General features: G+C 43.8%; 1 protein-coding gene across 1 annotated transcript; it reads left to right on the forward strand.

The window, feature by feature from the left end:
• Nucleotides 1-1,444: 1,444 nt before the first annotated feature.
• Nucleotides 1,445-18,977, forward strand: LOC311274348 (BRD4-interacting chromatin-remodeling complex-associated protein). The gene is made up of 14 exons (XM_084381962.1): nucleotides 1,445-1,532; nucleotides 2,487-2,666; nucleotides 5,074-5,119; nucleotides 5,265-5,307; nucleotides 5,524-5,589; nucleotides 5,772-7,313; nucleotides 8,651-8,869; nucleotides 9,481-10,063; nucleotides 10,163-10,311; nucleotides 11,519-11,580; nucleotides 12,428-12,576; nucleotides 12,806-12,900; nucleotides 13,091-13,193; nucleotides 13,935-18,977. The coding sequence occupies exons 3-14, from the start codon at nucleotides 5,079-5,081 to the stop codon at nucleotides 14,657-14,659; spliced, it is 3,777 nt and encodes a 1,258-aa protein (XP_084238088.1). The 5' UTR covers nucleotides 1,445-1,532; nucleotides 2,487-2,666; nucleotides 5,074-5,078; the 3' UTR covers nucleotides 14,660-18,977.
• Nucleotides 18,978-19,469: the final 492 nt, after the last annotated feature.

Raw genomic sequence — 19,469 nt, forward strand, 5'->3', positions numbered from 1 at the left:
TCTTTCATTTTTCAATCCTTTTGTATGCTTCACTTTTTCTCCCTCTTGGGCGGCATCATGTTGACAGTTTCCCCCATTTTCACTCAATACAGTGACAAATAAACAACGTTTTTATAGCTGCTTGGAAAAGATATTTATTTTTCTGGGGGGGTTTTTTTTAAAGGTAAACTTAAAAATGAAATTGTTTTTGACTTTTCTCTGTTTCCTTTCTTTTTGCATCCTTCAGTTTTCTCTCCCTTGGACAGGATAATGTCAATAAAATCCCTCTAATGGTGACAGTTTGCTTTACAGGAGTGCACAAGATAAATTCCCCTTTTTTGTGCAATACAGTGGCAAATAAACGATATAACTCCTCAGATAACTACACCAACTTCCTGGGAAAAAAGTTGTTCCCTGTTATTTGTGGGATTAAGATTTAACATGTTTTTTCTTCATTTGTTTCTTCTTTTTCCTTTTTGTTTGTCTTAATTGTTTTATCCATAATTTCTTATTCTTTCTTTTCACATTTTTCCCCTCACTGTCTCCCTCTTGAACAGTTTTGTCCTGTTTTCCTTTTGCCCTTTAATTTTTTCCTGATTGCTTTGTCTTGAACTCCTTCTTGCACCTTTTCTTTCTTCTTAACAATCTGCTTTTCAAAAGTGCATATTGAACAAAATGTTTAATTTTCATCTGTTGTTTCTCGTCTCTCCTGTTTTCTTTTTGCACCTTTTCCATGATTTTATTTTGAAATTATTTTATTAATTTTTATTTCTTAATTTCTTCTCCTTCTTTCACCCTTTCTCTCTTCTTAACAGTATAGAAAAGTACAACTAAGGATAATAAATTCGATTTTTTGCATATAGGATAAAATTAAAATTGTCCTTGTTTATTCTGTTTTTCTTTTTCCAGGATTGTTTTGTTTGTCTCTTCCACATCCTCCTCTCCTTCCCTTCCCTTCCTCTCTTCTTCACCAGTATAGAAAAGTGTTTCTCCTGGTGTCGGTTTCCTTTACAGTCATGATAATTTCCTCCCTTTGGCACAAGTGTTGTGGCAAATTAGCGCATCTCTAAATATTGATTTTTAAAATCTCTCCCTGGGAAAGTATTTACAGTTGCGTGGACTGAAGGGGATGTCTAAAGAGGAAAATCAATAAAATGTAGGGAAGACATTAGTAGCGGGGATGTGTGAAGTGTCTGCCTCCTCTCCTCTCCTCTCCTGGATCTGGATCCTCTCCTCCTCCTCCTCCTCCTCTTCCTCCTCCTCCTCCTGCTCGGTTGTATTTTTCTCCACCTTTGTGTTGTGATCGGCTCTCCCCAGTCTGTTTCTCACACCCACCCCGGTACCCCCTCCTCTCCTCTCCACACCCCACCACCACCACCACCACCACCTCCTCCTCCTCCTCCTCCATCCCACCCTACCCTACCCCATCCACTACCCCCCTCCACCACCACCACCACCACCCCCTCTCCTCCTTTTAGCATCTGAAAAGACCACTGAGTGAGAATCGATGGCGCAGAGGCCCGCTTGACAGGACAATAAACCACAAAGAAGGGGTGAGTTTTTTTTTTTCTCCTTCCCTCTCGGTTGTGTTTTTCTGAATTGCGGAATTACTCTAATGGCACAACGATAAGGGGAATCGCTCGGGGCTGGCAGCGTGGAAATGATATTTTAACACAAGGCATCTTTTGTTACCGCGATATGATTTACAGCAGCTGCCGTGGTCCCACTCTGGAGAGCGAAGGAGGGAGAGGAGGATAATAATAATCATTTAAAAATAAATAAACCCCCCCCACCCCCCCTCCTTTCGTCGTTTCGGGACATTCATTTAAAACATGAGCACACATTCACCTTACGTAACCTATAAATGCATCAGTGGAGCCTGCGTCCTGTTGTTGCCAGAGAATAGCGTGCACTTGCCGCTGCAGGTTTAGATGAAGGGGTCGTTCGCCTGGATTTCATTGGGCGCTGCGGTACCTTGAGGGGTGTTAATGCGGTTGTCGTGTTGTAAACAAAAATATGTCAGCGGGACCAGAGAGGAGAGGAGAGGTTTGTCTGGGTGCCTTTTTTTTTTTTTCTCTTCTATATAAACGCACCTCCCCTGGACGCTGAGCACAAGGCGAGTGAGTAATGTTATAATTGGCGTGCGCTGCGCTGCGCTGCGCCGAGCTTTGCGTCTTCTTTGCAGCCATGAGGAGAGAGGACAAGTCTCATCCGAGCCGTCTATTTACAGCTGAGGGCGTCCAGATCTGCCTCTCATGTCTGTGATAGCCACAACAATAGCTTCCATTTTTCCTTTAGCAAGCCCACCCTCCCCACAGGCATGATCAATACAGTCCAGAAGATATGATGCTATTATTGGTGAGAGATCCAGTCTCTCCCCCCCTTTTCTGATGAATCAGATATTGATCTTGTGTCTCACAGCTGAGATGGGAATGTGTTTTGGCTGCTGGTAACCTCAAGTGACCTGACAGCATCCCCCCCCTCCTTCTCCTCCTCTTCACCTCCAGCCTCTCCACCGTGAGGACGCAGCGATGCCCCAGCAGAGGGAGGACCCGGCTCCGTCTCCGTCCCGCCGCCTCGGCCTGGCATCCCCCCGCCTCCAGACACCGAAGCCCGGCCACGACTTCCCATGAGGCCACCACCAGAACTCAGCTCGACCGCTCTGTATGGGGCCTCTCACATATGAAGTAGGTTCGTGATGTGCTCTGTGTCCTTCTGGAGAGTGGACGCATGAGTGAGACTTCATGAGGGGGTCAGGTTGTGTAGTGGGCTTGGATGACAGCCAGACAGGTGGAGTGATGACACATTGAGGGATTTAACAAAATAATACTGTGCGTCATCTGGTCTGGTTTCTAAAAATCATTCAAATTCAATAATCTGAGGGACCAATAAGGAGTCACACCGGTCTGGACGGTAATATTGAAGCAATTGTCTGATAAAAACACACATGTTTTGATAAATAATCGATTATCTAGGTCGATGGTCGCTGCTTCCAGCCTCTCATCTGTTGACTGGACGCAAAAAGCAATTTTCCTCACATCCTGTGGTTCGGGACCCCCAGATTTTATGGCTAAACACAGAATAATGCTGTACTCTTTCAGCTCTTCTGGCCACTAAAACATCCTTTAAATGAAACAATTTTAGGGAGCAATAGCTGTGATAGGACGTCACAAGGGGTCCCAAAAGTTTGGGAACCATCAGTCTGGACAGCAGTTAATACATATCCAATTCTTTTGAGAATCAATCGACCGTCTAAGTTAGTAGTCGCTGCTTCCAGCCTCTCAAATTGTAATTTCAACCCAATCAACCAAGAAAATGTTGGCAGTGTTTCTGCAATCTATGGATATGGTGACACTGACATGGTTCAATTTTCTATGTTATGTTGTGGCAAAGTTTAAGACACTGGTAAACACTGTTTATGGTCTGGTTAGGTTTAGGCACAAAAACCACTTGGTTAGGGTTAGAAAAAGATCATGTTTTGGCTTAAAATACCTGTTGTGCTCATCACAAAGACAGCTGGAGATGACCCAAGGTCTCATTAACAACACCCGGCTTTGTCGGGACAATCACAGCTGGAGATGTCAAATATATCTGGTTTTAGTCACAACAAACATGACTGGAAATTCTCCTGAGGTCTCCTTTAAAATATCTCCTGGTTTCACACTTAGAAATGTCCAAAGTCATCACTGGCTTCACAGCCTTCTCACTTCTAACTCCACCATCACCTCCATCTCCCAAAATGACAGTCAGGTCATAAACATGTAACGTGAACGTGATAAGACACATGAACAAATGTGAGCATATCAGTGATTTGCAGAAATGTTAACTGTTAACATTATATCTTGACGGCTGGGCTGGTACTGTATTAAATTGAATTTGTTTTTAAAGTCCATTTTACAGATGTCAGCTTGGGCTGTGGAGCTTTTGAAGGCCATTTTTCACAATTTTCTGACTTTTTATAGGCCAAAAAAAGATTAATTGAAGAAATTCATGCACAATTTCATACAAAGTAGAAGTTGAAGGTGCTTTAGAGGATAATAAAACAATAAAACAGAAAGGAAAGTAATTACATATACTCTACATATCCCTACTCCTACATTAATACATACAGATGGGTGACAAATTCAAGGAGAAACCATTCCTTCATTGCACGTCGGCACTGATTCTCCAAGTCTCTTGAGCTCTACTGGAGGATTGAACCATTCCTCCAACAGATATTCCCTCATTTGGTGTTTTGATGATGGTGGTGCAGAGCGCTGACTAACATGTCAGTCAGCATCTGATTCGCGTCATTTTCATACTCATCAAACCGTTCAGTGAGCCCTGGTGTCCCGTGCATGGGAGCGTTTGTCATCCTGGAAGAGATCACCGCTATCATGTGTCAGCACAGGGATAAAGGTGATCACTCAGAACAACTTTGTATTGATTTGCAGTGATTCTTTACCTCTAAGGGGACAAGTGGACCCAGACCATGCCATGAAAATGCCCAGAACCACTGTTTATGTTTCTCACCTCATATATTCAGTTTGTCACCAGTAACTTGCATCAGGAGAATGCTCAACTAAATAAAAAGGTCTTAAAGTTGCTTTTGAATGAGGTCAGTGTCAGTGTCGGTGCAAGTCCAAAAAAATCCTTTTAGACAATTAAGATTTGTTCCTTGTGATCTGAGAGATCTGCTGGGTTTGTAAACTGAGAGCACTGTGGAGGCCATTAGCTGCTTTGTACCCCGAGAGGAGGATCTTAAAAACACTGAAAGCAAGTTGTCAGATGATATTTCTGAGAACAAGAGTGTTCATTTTTCTTGTCCTTGTTACAGCTGTGCAGCAGCTTTTCTGAATGAGCTACAGAGGAGAGCAATGCATATGTTTCTCTGAGTCAGACTGGGATAGAAGGCCTCTTATTCTTTGAGATATATCTCAGATGATGAATAGCGACCTTAGAGATACCGCTGGTATGACTTAAATCACCATCTGTATTAAATCCTATCATTTAAAGATGAATCCATAATAAAAAATACCAGTAGCTGCAGCTGTATTAGCAGTGAAATGTGTGCTGATTGATCCTTCATCTCAATAATTTCCCTCTTCCTCTTAGTTGACATGGAGGATGAAGATGGGACTTGTCTACTTGATGTTTTGTGGTGAGTCAGATTCTTGCTTCTATCCAACAGTCAGACGGTCCAACGTCTTCTTAAACTCGTACTTTGTCTTTATGTGCAAAACTCTTCTGAGATTGAACTGATTTTGATTGTGTTTTTATTCTCTGCCTTCTCCTCGTCTTCGCAGTGACCCCCAAGCCCTGAACGACTTCCTTCATGGGACCAATGAGGTAACAAAAGAGTCTTAAATAGAGAGCGACTCAAATAAGAAAATCAATAGTGCAAATGATAAATGTGAGAAGTGAATATTTCTTGGCTCGCGGTCGGGTGAGATGTGTGGAGGAGGCCTGAAAGTGTGATAGAGAGTCAGAATGTAACGCTAAAGAGCATTTCTCGCCGTGACTTTGTGAGCCCAACCTAAAAATCGTCTGATTTTATCCCACCAGCTGCAGACTGAAGACCTGCTCATTAACTCCTCCTCTGGGGAGCCCTCCCTCTTCACAGATGCCCCGGTGAGTGTCTGGATCCACAGCCAGCAGCGTCACAACAACCAGCATTTTCCCCAGGAGGACGATTTTTTTCTCTCCTTCTGTGCCAGAAACTGCTTCCTGTTAAGTCTTGCTAATCACACAGTTCTCCCGTTCTTTTCACTCTCTGTCCCTCTCTGTCTGGCTCCCACTGTTTCTTCCTCCAGAGCCCCGTCTCTCTGCTGGGAGATGGCAGGGATTCCCCAGACACGCCTCCACCCGGGTGTGTGGATCTGTCCTTCCTGGAGGAGGCCCTCCTGTCATCGCCGGAGGGTGGGGAAGACCCACAGGTGGTGCAAGGTGGGACGCCTGTGGAGGCTGGATTTGAGGCAAAGAAGGGAGAGGTGGAGGAAGCGGAGGAGGCAGAGGTGGCATGTGATATCCTCCAGCAGAGCCTGCAGGAGGCTGAGATCACAGAGCAGACCATGGCTCTGGAGGCAGGTCTGGCCCAGACTGGGGACAGCCTGTCCCTGTACTCACCTGCCCCCCTCCTCTCTCCACCCACCATACCATTCATACCCAAGTCTGTGACCTTGCCCGTCACGCCCGTGTTGCCCAGAGACACCCAGGCAGCAGTGGAGCCTCCCCAGCCCTCCCTCCTGGCTGTCGGCCCAGGCTGCCCCTCTCTAAAACCTGCTGCCCCGCCTCAGCTGATGGGGCTCCTCCCTGGAAATGTGTTCCCTGCTGCTTCTCCAGAGACCTCCTTCTCCCTGAGTCCCGCCCAGGGATCCAGTATGATCATCCACAAGGCTGTTCCCAGTATGACCAGTCGTCCTCTTATTACCCCGACCCTGAGAGCGACAGCAGCAGCAGCTCCGGGCATCGTCCTGCAGCGTGCCCCTCTCCCCATCCAACCCAAGCTGCCCATCAGCATCCAGCCCAGGCTGGTTCAAATTAGCCCCAAGCCTTCTGGGCAAAAACACACTCCAGGTCTCACGTTTGTCCCTGGGACCGGCTCACCAAATATTTTACTCTCCCAACCTCCAGGCCAGAAGCCTGCCGCTCCACCGCAGCAGCCCACCCAGCAGCTCCCCAAACCAGTCAGCCTGCAGCTGGTCAACCAGGGCGGCTCCTTCGTCCTCCAGCCTCAGGGACTCTTCCAAGGCCAAAACCAGTTCCTTCTTCCAGGCCAGTGCCCTGTCACCATCTCCCAGCCTGCCAGTGCAGCTCGACCACTGCTGACCACCAGTCACCAAGGCCCGTCTGTCCACAGCCTGACGTCCTCCACCGGGCAGCTCGTAGACGGCTCTCAGATTCTAACTGTGCCCCAAAGACAGCTGAACTTCAGCCCTGTCTTCACCACCCCTACAGGGCAGCTAGCACTCCGCCAAGCCACTGTGCTTTCAGGACCTTTGCATCTACAGTCAGCGCCCCCTACTGTCTTCCAGATGCCAGCACAGCTGGCTGGAACCTACACTCCTGGAGGACAGGGGCAGCGTGCCACCCTGGTCCACAGTCCCGCTCTTGGAAACCACATAACCTTGATCAACAGTTCAGGGGTGCTTCCCCCAGATCTCACTTCCATCTCGATCGTTAACGGCCCCTCAGTAGTTCAGGGGCTGCCTTTCGCTACCCCGGCCCCGGCTCCTCAGACAGCAATGACAGACGCACAGCTGAGCCTCCAGCAGGCCTCCGTGGTGCTGCTGCCAGAAAGAGCCATCCAAGAGGAGAGGACCAGCTCCGAGGAGACGTTCCACCAACTACCACAGGTGAGACATGGATCAAATCCTCTTTTATCATATGTGTTATTTAGCATTGTTGTAGCAAACCATGCTGCTGTCTTTGAGTGGTTTGAATATATTTTGCAGTCCAAAACCAGAGAACTCTTCATTTACTGTCAAGAATGACAAAAAAGAATAAAATTCTTACATCCACCAAGAAATATTTGACAATTTCGGTTGAAATACAACTTAAACGATTAACTGATTATCAGACGCAGTAGACTTGTAAGCACACTCTTGAAACTTGCTTGGATGGTGTAATCCATCTCAGTGAACAAGAGGGCTGCACTAATCTTCAATCGTCAATATTGCATAGTACTTTAAGTCATAGTGAGATAACACAGTGAGGACGGATGCTCCAATCTGCCACATCAGTTAACTCATCACGTTCAAGGAGTACTACTCAGCCTGTGAAAACAGTGACATAGTGTCAACAATGACTGGAGATGAATAAGTAGAGATAAATAACCTGATGGTGCCAGCGGAGATATCTTTGCTTGGGCTTGGAGAAATATATCAAACGAAAAGCACGGGGTATAAACTGGGATTGTGAAGTTCTGAAAGATGCCAGTGAGAAAGGGTTTAATCAAAAGATGTTTTTGAGTTGCATCATGGGAAATGTAGGCTCCAGTATTTTTAAAGCTTGAGCGATGCAAGGAACTGATCATCGGGATATCTCTCTCTTTGCACCTTCTATTTTGTTTAACGCAGTCGCCAGAATAAATGTTGACGATGTACGTTTTTGTAAAACAACACAGATACGTGGAAACTTTACGTTTCATATGTTGCAACTGCTTTGTGTTTCCTTATGTTTAATTTTTACTTTTATGTTGTCAAAACTCTGTGCTTACGTTCAGGTTATGTTTAAAAAAACACTTGGTAAAGATGGAAAAAAAGATCATGTTTTGACCTGGTTCTGTCGGCGTAAAGAAGGTTGGAAACTCTCCAGACATCTCATTATAAAAACTCTATTTTTGGCTGCACATTGTCAGAAACATCTCATTAACAATATCCAGTTATGCTGCCACCAACACAGCTGGAAAATGTCCTGACCTGTCGTTAAAAATAAATGGTTTGGTAATTACAAATGTTGAAATGCAGTCTTGACAAGTGGACTTTCTAAAACAAAATCCTCCAAAAATCTAGAACTATGTACCATGTATTTGCAAATTTCAAACAGACTAATATACTGGATTTGTAGTTAAATAGCTAAAACTTGAGTATAAACTGTCAAAGTTCACCTTAAATTAACTATAAACTAAATCATAAAACATTTTCAATTCAGTTTTTAACTCTCTCCCTGTCATTTATCTCCGTCTCTGCAGCCCTACGGACATGTCCTCCAGCATGTGTCGGTGCAGCCCCCCTCTGCAGCGCTGCAGTCCTCCTCTCCTCCTGTAGTCACGGTCCTGCAGCCTCCTCCTGAACCGCCACCTGTGGAGATCCCTAAACTTTTGATGCCCCCAGCAGACTTGACCCAAGTAGTGGAGGAGGTGACCCACTCGATGAGTCAGAACGAGGCCTTTATGCACCATCTGCAACAGGTCAGAGCCTCAACAAGTTCCTGCTGATTCACCGATGAAATGCTTGTGATGGTTTACATTTATATGTTGGTGTCGCAGTGCTCACTTTTCACTTGTCAAAGGAAGATTGTATTATTTTATGGTGACTTTGTCTTGTTTTGACACCAGAAAAATTCAAATTGTGATGTTCAGGAAGGCTGTTTTTACAAAGTCTTCTTTTAGTTAATAATCTCTGAATTCATATGGGCTTATGTAATGTTTCCCAGCCACAAATGACAATTGCTACTGTTGATGTTGCTCAAGGCAAAGTGAGTTTATGTTGCACAGCAAGAGACGATGTAAAGGGCCGTACCGTCGGCAGTAGAACAACATGTTAAAATGCAATAAAGAGGAAAATAAAATCAGTTAAAGTGGAATTAAGTTAAACAAATAACGGTACAATACCGCTGCAATAATGCTGTAAGTTTTCCCAAATTTAATAAAGGCAATAAAAGTGCAGTGAAGAAAATGAATCAATGTAAACGCAAAGAAAAACAGCAACGAGGAGCTATTAGCTGACTGCTTCCAACAGGATGTATAAAATCAATCTAACAGCTGTTTTTCATCTTCTTTCCTCATCATGTCTACCACAGCAAGCACTTAGTTCTCCTATCACATCTGAGTTGTTGGTTGGAGCGCTGCCAGTGGTGCCGATGGAGTCGCTCGCCTCCCCGGTCCCCAGTGAAAGAGAGAGCCAACCACAGAGCCATGCCGTCACCGGTCAGGACACTGTGATGTCCGACCAGTGCGTCGAGGCTTCTCCGCTTCACTCGGACCCAGAGGACACGCCGCTGATCTGCCCCTCCCCTCCGATTCAGGACGCCGACAGATCAGCTCCAGCAAGTTTCTCCCCTCCGACCGGGCCTCAGATCGCTCTACCTGAGAGTTCAGTCCCACAAATCACAGCACCTGATCCCCAGGTCCAGTACCAGGTCCCTCATCAGCTCCAGGTCTCACCGGCCTTATTTGCCCAGAACCAGATCCAGTCATCAGTTTCCCAGCCTCTGCCCCAGCTCCAGGTCCAGCCGTCCGTCTCCCAGCCTCAGTCTTCAGTCAACACTTCGGTCCACAGCTCGCCTCTGCGTGTCTCGGTGCCTCAGCAGCAGCCTGATCCCACAGCTGCTGGTCTCTCCAAAGGAGGAGACGACTCTGCTGTCCAACAGCACACACAAAACAGTGAGTTCCAGTAACGACACAGAGCGAATGATTCTGTTATAATTATTATGATCTGCAATTCGATCATCATCATCATCACCTGTGTCATCATTATTTCAGAGCCAACAGCTGCCTTGGTCGTGGAGAGTAAAGCGTTTACTCTCGATGTCCATCCACCCTCTCCTGCAGCCCAGGGAGTCCAAGCTCACGGGCCCTCAGCTCCCGGAGAGAGTGCCCCGATCCAGACGAGCCAGCAGACCGGCACCAAGGTGAGAAACACATCCATTCACTTCAATCCGAGTAAATTTAAAAGGACGGTTTACCCTAAAATATACCCGTAGTGCTATTTATCGCTCTTGATTGAGTTGTCGAGTTTTGGAGATATGAGTCAGAGATGCCTGCCCTCTCTCAGCTTGTGGTGCTCAGAGCGTCCAAAAAAAATCACATTTGTAAAACTCAACATTAATGTCTCTTTACAGAAATCATGTCCCGGTTACATAAGATAATCCACAGACCTCGTTGTTGTGAGCAGTTTCAGGAAGGAACTATTTTTATGCCTCTGCACCGGCGATGTTTTCAGGTTGTTCATCCCTCTGTCCATCCCATTATTGTGAACGCGATATCTCAAAAATGCTTTTAGGGAATTTATTAAAATTTGGCACAAATGTCCACTTAGACTTGAGGATGAAGTGATTAGGAGCTGGTAGTCGAAGTCACCACAAGCCGAGTGCCGTCTACTGCCAATTTATCGGAGAGAAAACTCCAAAACTCGACAACTTAACCAAAGAATCTAGACTGACAAACACTACAGGTAAGAGAAAAACAAGTTTTTTTAAATTCAGGGTGAACTCTCCCTGTAAGTAATACAATATACTGACTGTATTATCTAAATACATGTGTAAAAAATTAAATCTAAAAGTTTATTTTTGCATGATACTACTTCCAGGGCTGCATCGAATGATTATTTTCTTTATTAAATAACTTGTCAGTTACTTTCTGATAAATCTTGTGGTCTAAGTGTGAAATTTGCTCACAAGTTGACATATTTACGTGTTACAGTTAAAAACCCAAAGATGTTGAATTTATTATCACACTCAACTCAGAAAACAAGCACATTTTAGAAGCTGAAAACTACTTTTTTGGCCATTTTTATTTGAAAAATATGTCCATTATTGAAAAAGTTGCCGATGAATTTTTGTCGAACCAGTAACTGATTAATGTACTGATCGTTTCAGCTCTAATCATCTTCACCTGTGCCTTTTGTGCTTCACACCCAGCTTAACAGATATTATAATTTGTGTAACGAGTCGAAATAATTTCCTGTGTGGATTAAACTCAATTGGCTCCGGCCTCGAAACAGATTTCAGGCTTTTGAAATGATTATTTGTTAAATGCAGCAAAGTTATTATTAATGATTTCAAAATGCACCCCTGTCTCCATCCTTTGATCTCATCCGTAACGTTGCCTGGCTGCCAGCTGGCAGGTCCTCTGGAGCAGCAGCGAGAGGAGAGGCTCACACCAGCAATGCGCCGGCACAGGTAAGAGAGCAGCAACTCAGGCTCCTGTGAATAAACCGTGAAATAGAAAACATCACTCAGGTTTAGACAGGAATACTTCTGCTCGGTCAGTGAACAATGAAAATGCATGAAAATAGGTTGCAATGATCTGAAAACAAGTCTCAGAGGAAGTGTATTAAGCTTTTGTCTCTGTGCAGCGATGAAGTGCCCAAACAGGCTGCTTAATTAATTTGTTTTAAGACCTCTGACGCTTTGTGAGTCAGATAAATATAATGAATAGTTTTGAGTCGGACTAAAAGTGAAGGATTTTTACTTTTATCCTTCATTAAAGGCAAAAATTTCACCTTTGGAAAGCTGATTAATACGAGCTCATCGCTGACCTTTGTCTCTTCAGCGACTCCTACGTTGGCTTATTCAGGATTGTACTGGATATGATGAAGCTTTCTACCTCAGTATTAATCAGCCAGTTAATTTATTAATTAATGAACAGTTGGCTGGTTTCACAGTCGTGGATTAACTCTGATCCTTCAGTAATCTTTTTTAATCTGAGTCCTCTAGGACTACTTTTACTGTCTCTACTGCTGTTCATACTGTTTAATACTACTGTTGCTACTGTGGCCACTAATACCACTTGTACATTAAGAACAACTAGACCTCCACTGCGTCAACTACCAAGGCCTGATCACCAACTGGGCAAAGAAGGGCAACTGACCCAAAAGTTCAGTGTGTGCTACTTGCTTTCTGGTAATGTGATTACTTAAAAAAATGTCAGGGATTTGTATTAGAGCTCTGCACCACTGTTTTGTTAATCCGGCTCCCGCCCACTCCTGCTGGATTTCAGACCGTTACTTATCTTCGTGTTCTTCAGGTTTCAGCAGCGGATTTGTTTGGATCACGCAGCGGTTCAGAGCCCGTTCACCGGCCCGGCCTTCTCCACACTGAAGGACGCTGTCAGACGCCTGCTGCCGTACCACACCTGCGCTGGTCACCTGCCCACTCAGGATGACTTCAACTTAGGTGGGTGACCTCTGGCTCACGACTGTACTGATGATTCATGCCGGTGAAATGATTTGTAAAAGAAAATTGTTAAATTTAACGACTCATTTATTGTCTCTTGTATAGTTCTTATTATTACTTATATTCTAACAAACCAAAAGATATTCATTATACTCTCAGATGTGAGAGAAAAGCTGCAGATCATTTTATTCAACAGTGAATGTGACTGTGAAGGTCTTTGTGTTCTCAGTGGACCAGGAGTTTGACACCGTGTCCGGCTTCCTGCTGAAACGCACCAAGGACATGGTCAACAAATACAGGCAGCTACTGGTTAGAGAAGCCCAGGTGAGACCGAGTTCTTTCTCTGCGCCTACATTTATAAACTCTGCAACGAGCTCCTCCGGAGACCAGGCATCTTTCATTTGTAATTTGGCAGTGAGAAAATTAAACGAGCTTAAGCATCTTCTCAGCAGTGTTTGGAGCAGACGGATGAAGCTGTGTGTGTTTAATGGGGAATGTGAACTGGTTTCCACAGCAGGAGAGTCCGTCAGCAGAGATGGTGATGCTGGAGCGTCTCTTCCTCCAGGCTGAGCGATGCGCTTTAGCGGAGGACAGACGGAGAGTCCGCAGAGACCCAGGTGAGTGTCCCAGCAGGAAACGCAACCATCAGCATCATCATCTTCTTTATTACACATGTCTGTTTGTACACAAATGGTGGAGGCGATCCGCTTGTTTTGTTTTTTCCAAGAAAGATTAAGTTTTAAATCCCAGGACTAATGTATAAAATATGGATGGTAAAAGTTAATTAGTGACACTCCTGGTTTTTTTTTTTCTTACACACTAATTTGGCGGTGCCTCAGAGCGCGGCACTTAACCTCCATATTTGCTCCGGAGCAGTTCCCAGGTGTGAATGTGTAATTAAGCTGTGTAAATGTGGAGCAGGGTCGTGCTGAGAGGGACTCTGCATGGTGACGAGAAAATTACATGTGAGAGGTTAAGAGCAAATTAAAACGGGGTTGTTATGTTAATTAAAAAGTTGGAAAAAGGGGGAAGGAAGCACTTGAAAACTGTGAAATGTCAGGACGGGACTAATATAGTATAAAATAATAATAATACACAAATAGAACAGAAGCTCTTACTGTGTAAATCACAAGTGATAGTTTACCTTAAAACAAACCCCTACATTTACTTACACTGGTGCAGATGTGTGTTTCATCCATAGTCCTTTAACAAATATTACATAGTATATACAAGTAGACGCAGTGATTTGGGTGAACTGACCCTTTAAAACCCTCTTTGTTTCTGCACTGCTGTAGGCCCAACATGGGTTTGTAATGATGTCAGTCCAAATGAGCTCTGTTGACCTTTATTTCCTCCAGAGTCATTCATGATGGCCTTGGCTACATCAGCGTCTTCCCCGCACGGCGCCCCCTCCTCCGGCCCCTCCCACCCGGTCTCCTCTGGCAGCCCGTCCTCTCCACCAGCCTGGACCACCAGACTGTCAGACCGGCCTCCGGGACTGAAGACGTACCGCTCCAGCTCCCGCGGGGCTCTCAGGCTCACCATCAAGCAGGAGTCCGGCTCCCGTAAGGTGGTTCACAACTCGGCCTGCGACCCGGGACTCAAGAGGGACCACATGGGGCAGCTGACCAACGGCGGCGGAGCTGTGAACGAACGCCACTCTCAGGCACCCAACGGAGCACCCCAGCATCCTCAGCACGACGAGGAGATCTCCAACGGAGCTCTGCCTTGTGACTCGGCAGAGGAAGTCCCACAGACAGCACCCGATTCCAAAATAAAAGCCCCAAACCCTCTTTCTATGCCAGAGCCACAGGCTGGTGGCTACGAGTTGCCTCCCAGAGATGTCAGCGCCCCAAAACTGAAATGCTACAGGTTGGATGCGTCGCCTCGGCCGGAGCAGCGGTTCAGCCCGCCGCCTCCCCCGCTCCAAGAGGACAACATGCTCAGTGAACATCTGCAGAGCGCCATCGACAGCATCCTGGAGCTTCAGCGCCTGCAGGGCCCCTCTGCAGCCCCGACCAGGGCCACGTCAGGCCCGTCGCTGGACCAGGCTGTCACCAGCATCCTGGAGGGACACCTGTGAGGTAACCTGCTCTGACAGGCGTCCACACAGATACAGAAACAGCTGTCTGAGGGGGGGAGGAAAGGTGTACTTGACTTCTTATCTGTTCCCAGAGTTTTGTTTCTGGGTTTCAGAGATCACTTTTAATGAACTGATTGTTTGAAAGACGAGAGAGGAGGTGGAAAAAATAAAGAGGCACTATAAAGAGATGCATACCAGACAACAGCACTATCTATAGTCCGATAGATGTTAGATACTTCATTTTGATGTACGTTTGTGGAAAAAAATCTATTTGAATAGGAGCTATATTGTTTCAGTGGTAGTTAAGTCATTCAGAGGTTTACGACACTGGTGTAACCTTCATCAGCATATAGTATATAAGTAATAGTGAGGATAACGAAAACGTGGACTAGACTGAGATTATTCAATAGTTTTTTATAAGATTTCTTTCACAAATGTGAAGTTTCTTTTGCATAGTGCCAAGCTTCCAGGGTATTTATTTTGATAATCTGTGCCAATTGTGTTTTCACATGAGTTGCAGCGAGTGTGTGACCAGCGTGCGTGTGTGTGTCTTTATTTAAATTGGTTTGCGTGGATCTAAAGAGAGAGAGTGTGTGAAAACATCGCATCCTGCGACGGGGCCGTACATGAAAAAAAAAAAAAAACAAACCCCGCAGGCTCCATCATCTCGGCTTATCGAATGAAACTCCAAAGAAATTTGTGACTTGCTACATCCTGAATACACCAGCAAAACGTCCATGTTGTGTCTCTTCCCACAAACTGGAGTGTGTCTGTGTTAAAGCAGAAAGGAACCGAGGGGAACACAGAGAAAATGATTAGGCAGAGTCGTGCTTTTCTTTGTTTTTAAGTTCGGACCCTTGTCGTCGCTCATGCTGGAGTCTGACTGTGAAATAATTGTAGAGATTCTTCTCATACTTTATGTATTAACATGCAAGCAATAATGAGTTTTGAGGGTTGTTAGGAGCAGTGGTGGTGCAGCGAGGAGGGAGAGGGAGGTCTTCGCCCGTCATCGGATGAAAAACCAAGATTGTTTTTTCAGGAATGTGAGATGACTGTTTTTGTAAGGGTGTCACGATTTCGATTCTAAATCTGAATAATTTCAATTTCCAGCATGAAAATCAAAAGCACGATCAGTATTTCTTCAAGTATTTTTTCTCTCCACCCCGCCTGCTTGAGCACGTCCAAAGGGAAAAAATCAACACTTAAAAGCTCACAGTTAGCCTGCAGCTGCACTTCCAGATACCTGTCCTGTTTGCATACAGACGATCAACTGACAACACTGAAGATGTTGGTTTATTGTCTTTTTTCAGAGAAATCAAGCTTTGTAACAAATGCAATTTCAAACCTTAACTGTACCTCCAGTCCCCAAAGCGTCATTTTTTGTCAAACTGGAATCTTTATTTTTGGCAAATATTATTTGCACTTTCATAACCCTAACCTTCAAAAAACCAACAGGATAAAGTCAAGTTGTTGTTGTAAAATTCCCCCTATCCTTTTAAAGAAACATTTAAAAAATGGAAATTAGTTGTCAGGGCATAAAACGAATGTGAGTGTCCAGCCTGGCTCGCCGCCTCTGCAAAGTAGCGAAAAACTATAAAAACTAAACGTTGTCAGGTTAAAATTTGGCTTATTTCTCACCTATTTTCGTAATTTAAGAGAAATCTCAGATTCACCATGTTGGTCCAGTTTAAAATCCCGGAGCAGACAAGTGACAAGTGGCGTTCGTCCAGTCAGGTGAAGCCAGTGCAAAATCTTCAATGCTCAAAAATGTAATCGAATTGTGACCTTAAAATCAAAAGTCAAATCGAATTGTGGATTTGGCGAATCGTGACACCCTTATGAATTCATCATCCAACTCCTGTGTAGTTTAGAAATTGTGTTTCGAGGGTTTGAGGGTCACTTAACGGCATCAGCGATCCAGTTTGAGAAGGAAAAAAACACCAAAACCGCAGCTGTTTCTCACAACACACTGTACAGAACTTGAGCCTCTCTGCATCATCAAACAGCCTTTGACCAAAAAAAAAACTAAAGGAATCATCCGCTTCACATTTTAAATTCTCTTCTTTATTTATGAAACGATCAGTTTGGAGCCCGCCGTACTGAGCCGGAGATTTATTTTCGCGCAGCCATCGTGGAGCAATATGATTTTTTGCAGCATCTTACGTTAACGTGACAATCTTTATTGGTCTGTGTGGAAATGTGAATCCTGTTCATATGAGAATACGTGAGAGGTCATGTGTGTCGGTCGTACGACTCCCTCATGAAACTTGTGCAAAATATTCTTTGTAGATTTTAACTTGAAGGTCGAAATGTTAAAGCCGCAGAATGTCTCTAATTTTTTGTAAAAAAGAAATAAATTGAAAATGTGCTTCAGAAGTCACCTTTTGAAGACACCGTCAGGGGTCAAGGTTTGACCTGTGAATTGGAAAACGTTTAGAATATGCCTTATTGTTAATTCAACCTTTTGAGGAGATCTGCAAAGAAAAAGATCATCGACGTGAGGTTTTAAACGCTGGTGTTCTGAAATGTGAAAGTAACCCGCTCCTTCGAGAAGAAGAAGAAAAAAAGATAACTTCCAGAGATTTGGGGCTTAAAATCAAACAGGCCTTCTCATGTCTTGAATTGATTGTCATTTTTTTATATGTGAAATCGTCTTTTGTTGGGATGAACAAAAGGAGTTATAATATGCAGTAATTTAGTGTTGAAATCCTCTGCAGTAGTTCGGGTGGACACACACCAGAGGATTCATGAATACACTTCAATACCACTCTCATGTTTGTATGCTTAATAAACAGAGCTTTAGAAAGCAGCCGGTTAGCTTAGCATAAGGACGATGAGCAGAGGGAAACAGCTAGCTTAAAGCTCACTATAAACAAGTCGTAAAAATGGCGTGACGATGTGTTACGGAGGAATTATGTGCCAAATTATTTCTTTTTAATGCATCAACTGACGACATAAAAGAAGTTGCTTTTACCTCCTAATCATCACCTGAACTCAAAATTTCTACCTTTGTTATGCAGCCTACTGAATATACACAGAGTTTATATCCCATAATAGTAATAAAAATAACTTTTAATTATAGGATATACAATATTATTATGGGACGAATGGCCTCCTCCATTTCTTTCTTTTCAACCTGTTGAATATGACACGAATATTGTCACGGTCCGGGGTCCCTGCTGGGAACCCAATTTTCAGGGTTCAGAAACATCTTATTTTTGGTTGAAATGCTCTGAATGGTTCAAATTTAGGTGTATGACCTGGAACTGAATTCGTTAAAGGAGTTAAAGAGCCAGATATTTTTCTTCTGGAGCTGGTAGAGACCAAAACTGGAGTCAATATTGGACTAACAGTCACGAACATGACTATAAATGAACACTATAGTATATGAAAGAAAGGAGATTTTTTTTTTTTTGCTTTCGATAGAAGCAGGCTAGCTCTTTCTCCATCTTTATGCTAAGCTAACCAGCTATACTAAACAGACAGACATGAGAGCAGTTTCAACTTTTACCATAACTGTTAGCAAGAAAACAATAATTCCTAAATTGTGTTTCCTTTAACAGAATTTGTGCCGAAATTACGTCCTGTGAGTTTGAAGTCGTGAAATCTTCCGGTGTGTGTCCGTCCTCAGAGGTTTCACTGTAATGCAGTAAAGATGTCAGAGTGTCTTTCACAACACAGGATTGCACTCCCTGTCACCGCTACACTTCTCAAAAAGGGAAATTCCACCAAAATGTTTTTATTTTGAAGAAAGTATTTCCCCACGTCCGCCCTTTTTTCTCTCTCCTCTTTAACACTTTAAAGAGACTCAAGGTAAAAGGAAACTGAGTGAACTGGTGGATTCCCTTTGAGCGAAGCAGCCTCATGTGCCATTGTTATTGTTGCATTCAGTCTGCAGTGTCGAACACTGACCGTTAGAAATGTGCTTAGTTTTGTCAGCATTTTAGGACAAACTGATTACATCTGCATGTTGAGCCATTTTGGTATTTATTTGTAAATGTGTTTTTTTAATTTTATTATTATTATTATTTATTTATTTTTCTGACTGAACTGTGAAACCAGGGGAGCTCATAACTCTACACTAATTCAACTTCAGATACAAAACATTTGACTGACAGATTGTTCTGATGCCAAAATCAAGAGGCCTTAATTCAGCAAAACTAGATTGTAAAAAAAGAAAATGTCATTCCTGACAAAAAAAATCCAACTGAAGACTCCTTTGACCTGAAAGTCACGAGTGATTCATATATGAAATGTTAAGAAAACCGCTTTTGTACTCATTTTTACAGACTATTTATTAAACTGTGATTTTGTAAGAAATAAAAAAACAAACAGTGAATGTGGTCGTTTCTGTGTGTCAAGTGTTCACTGGAGCTGCAACGATTAATTGATTAGTATTGATAGTTGATTGTTGCGTCTCATCCCAGGTCATCAAGCTGCCGACCCAAATACTCAGTATTTGACAACCTGGGCAAGAAAGTTACATTTATTTTGCTTTAAATTTAAGAACTTACTTTCTGTGATGTAAATGAAGAGTGTTTCAGTTTTAGACTGTTGGTTTGACAAAACAAGCAATTTGCTGAAGTTACTTTTCGGCTCTGAGCAGTTTGTCGACACTTTAAAGGCGTCCAGACTAACTTTTTACACCGGTTGCACTGGTGCGCCTAACCTTTTCATTTGGGTACACCAGCACATGATTTAGGTGCATCCAATAGCACATTTTCATTTAATTTCGTAACATATCATGTAAATGATTAACAGAAAAAAAAAAGGTGTAGATAAAGGCTTTTTCCTCACAGGCGACAAGAAA

The sequence above is a fragment of the Pagrus pagrus genome (genome assembly GCF_965226575.1).
Source record: "Pagrus pagrus genome assembly, chromosome: 18".
NCBI lineage: Eukaryota > Metazoa > Chordata > Actinopteri > Spariformes > Sparidae > Pagrus > Pagrus pagrus.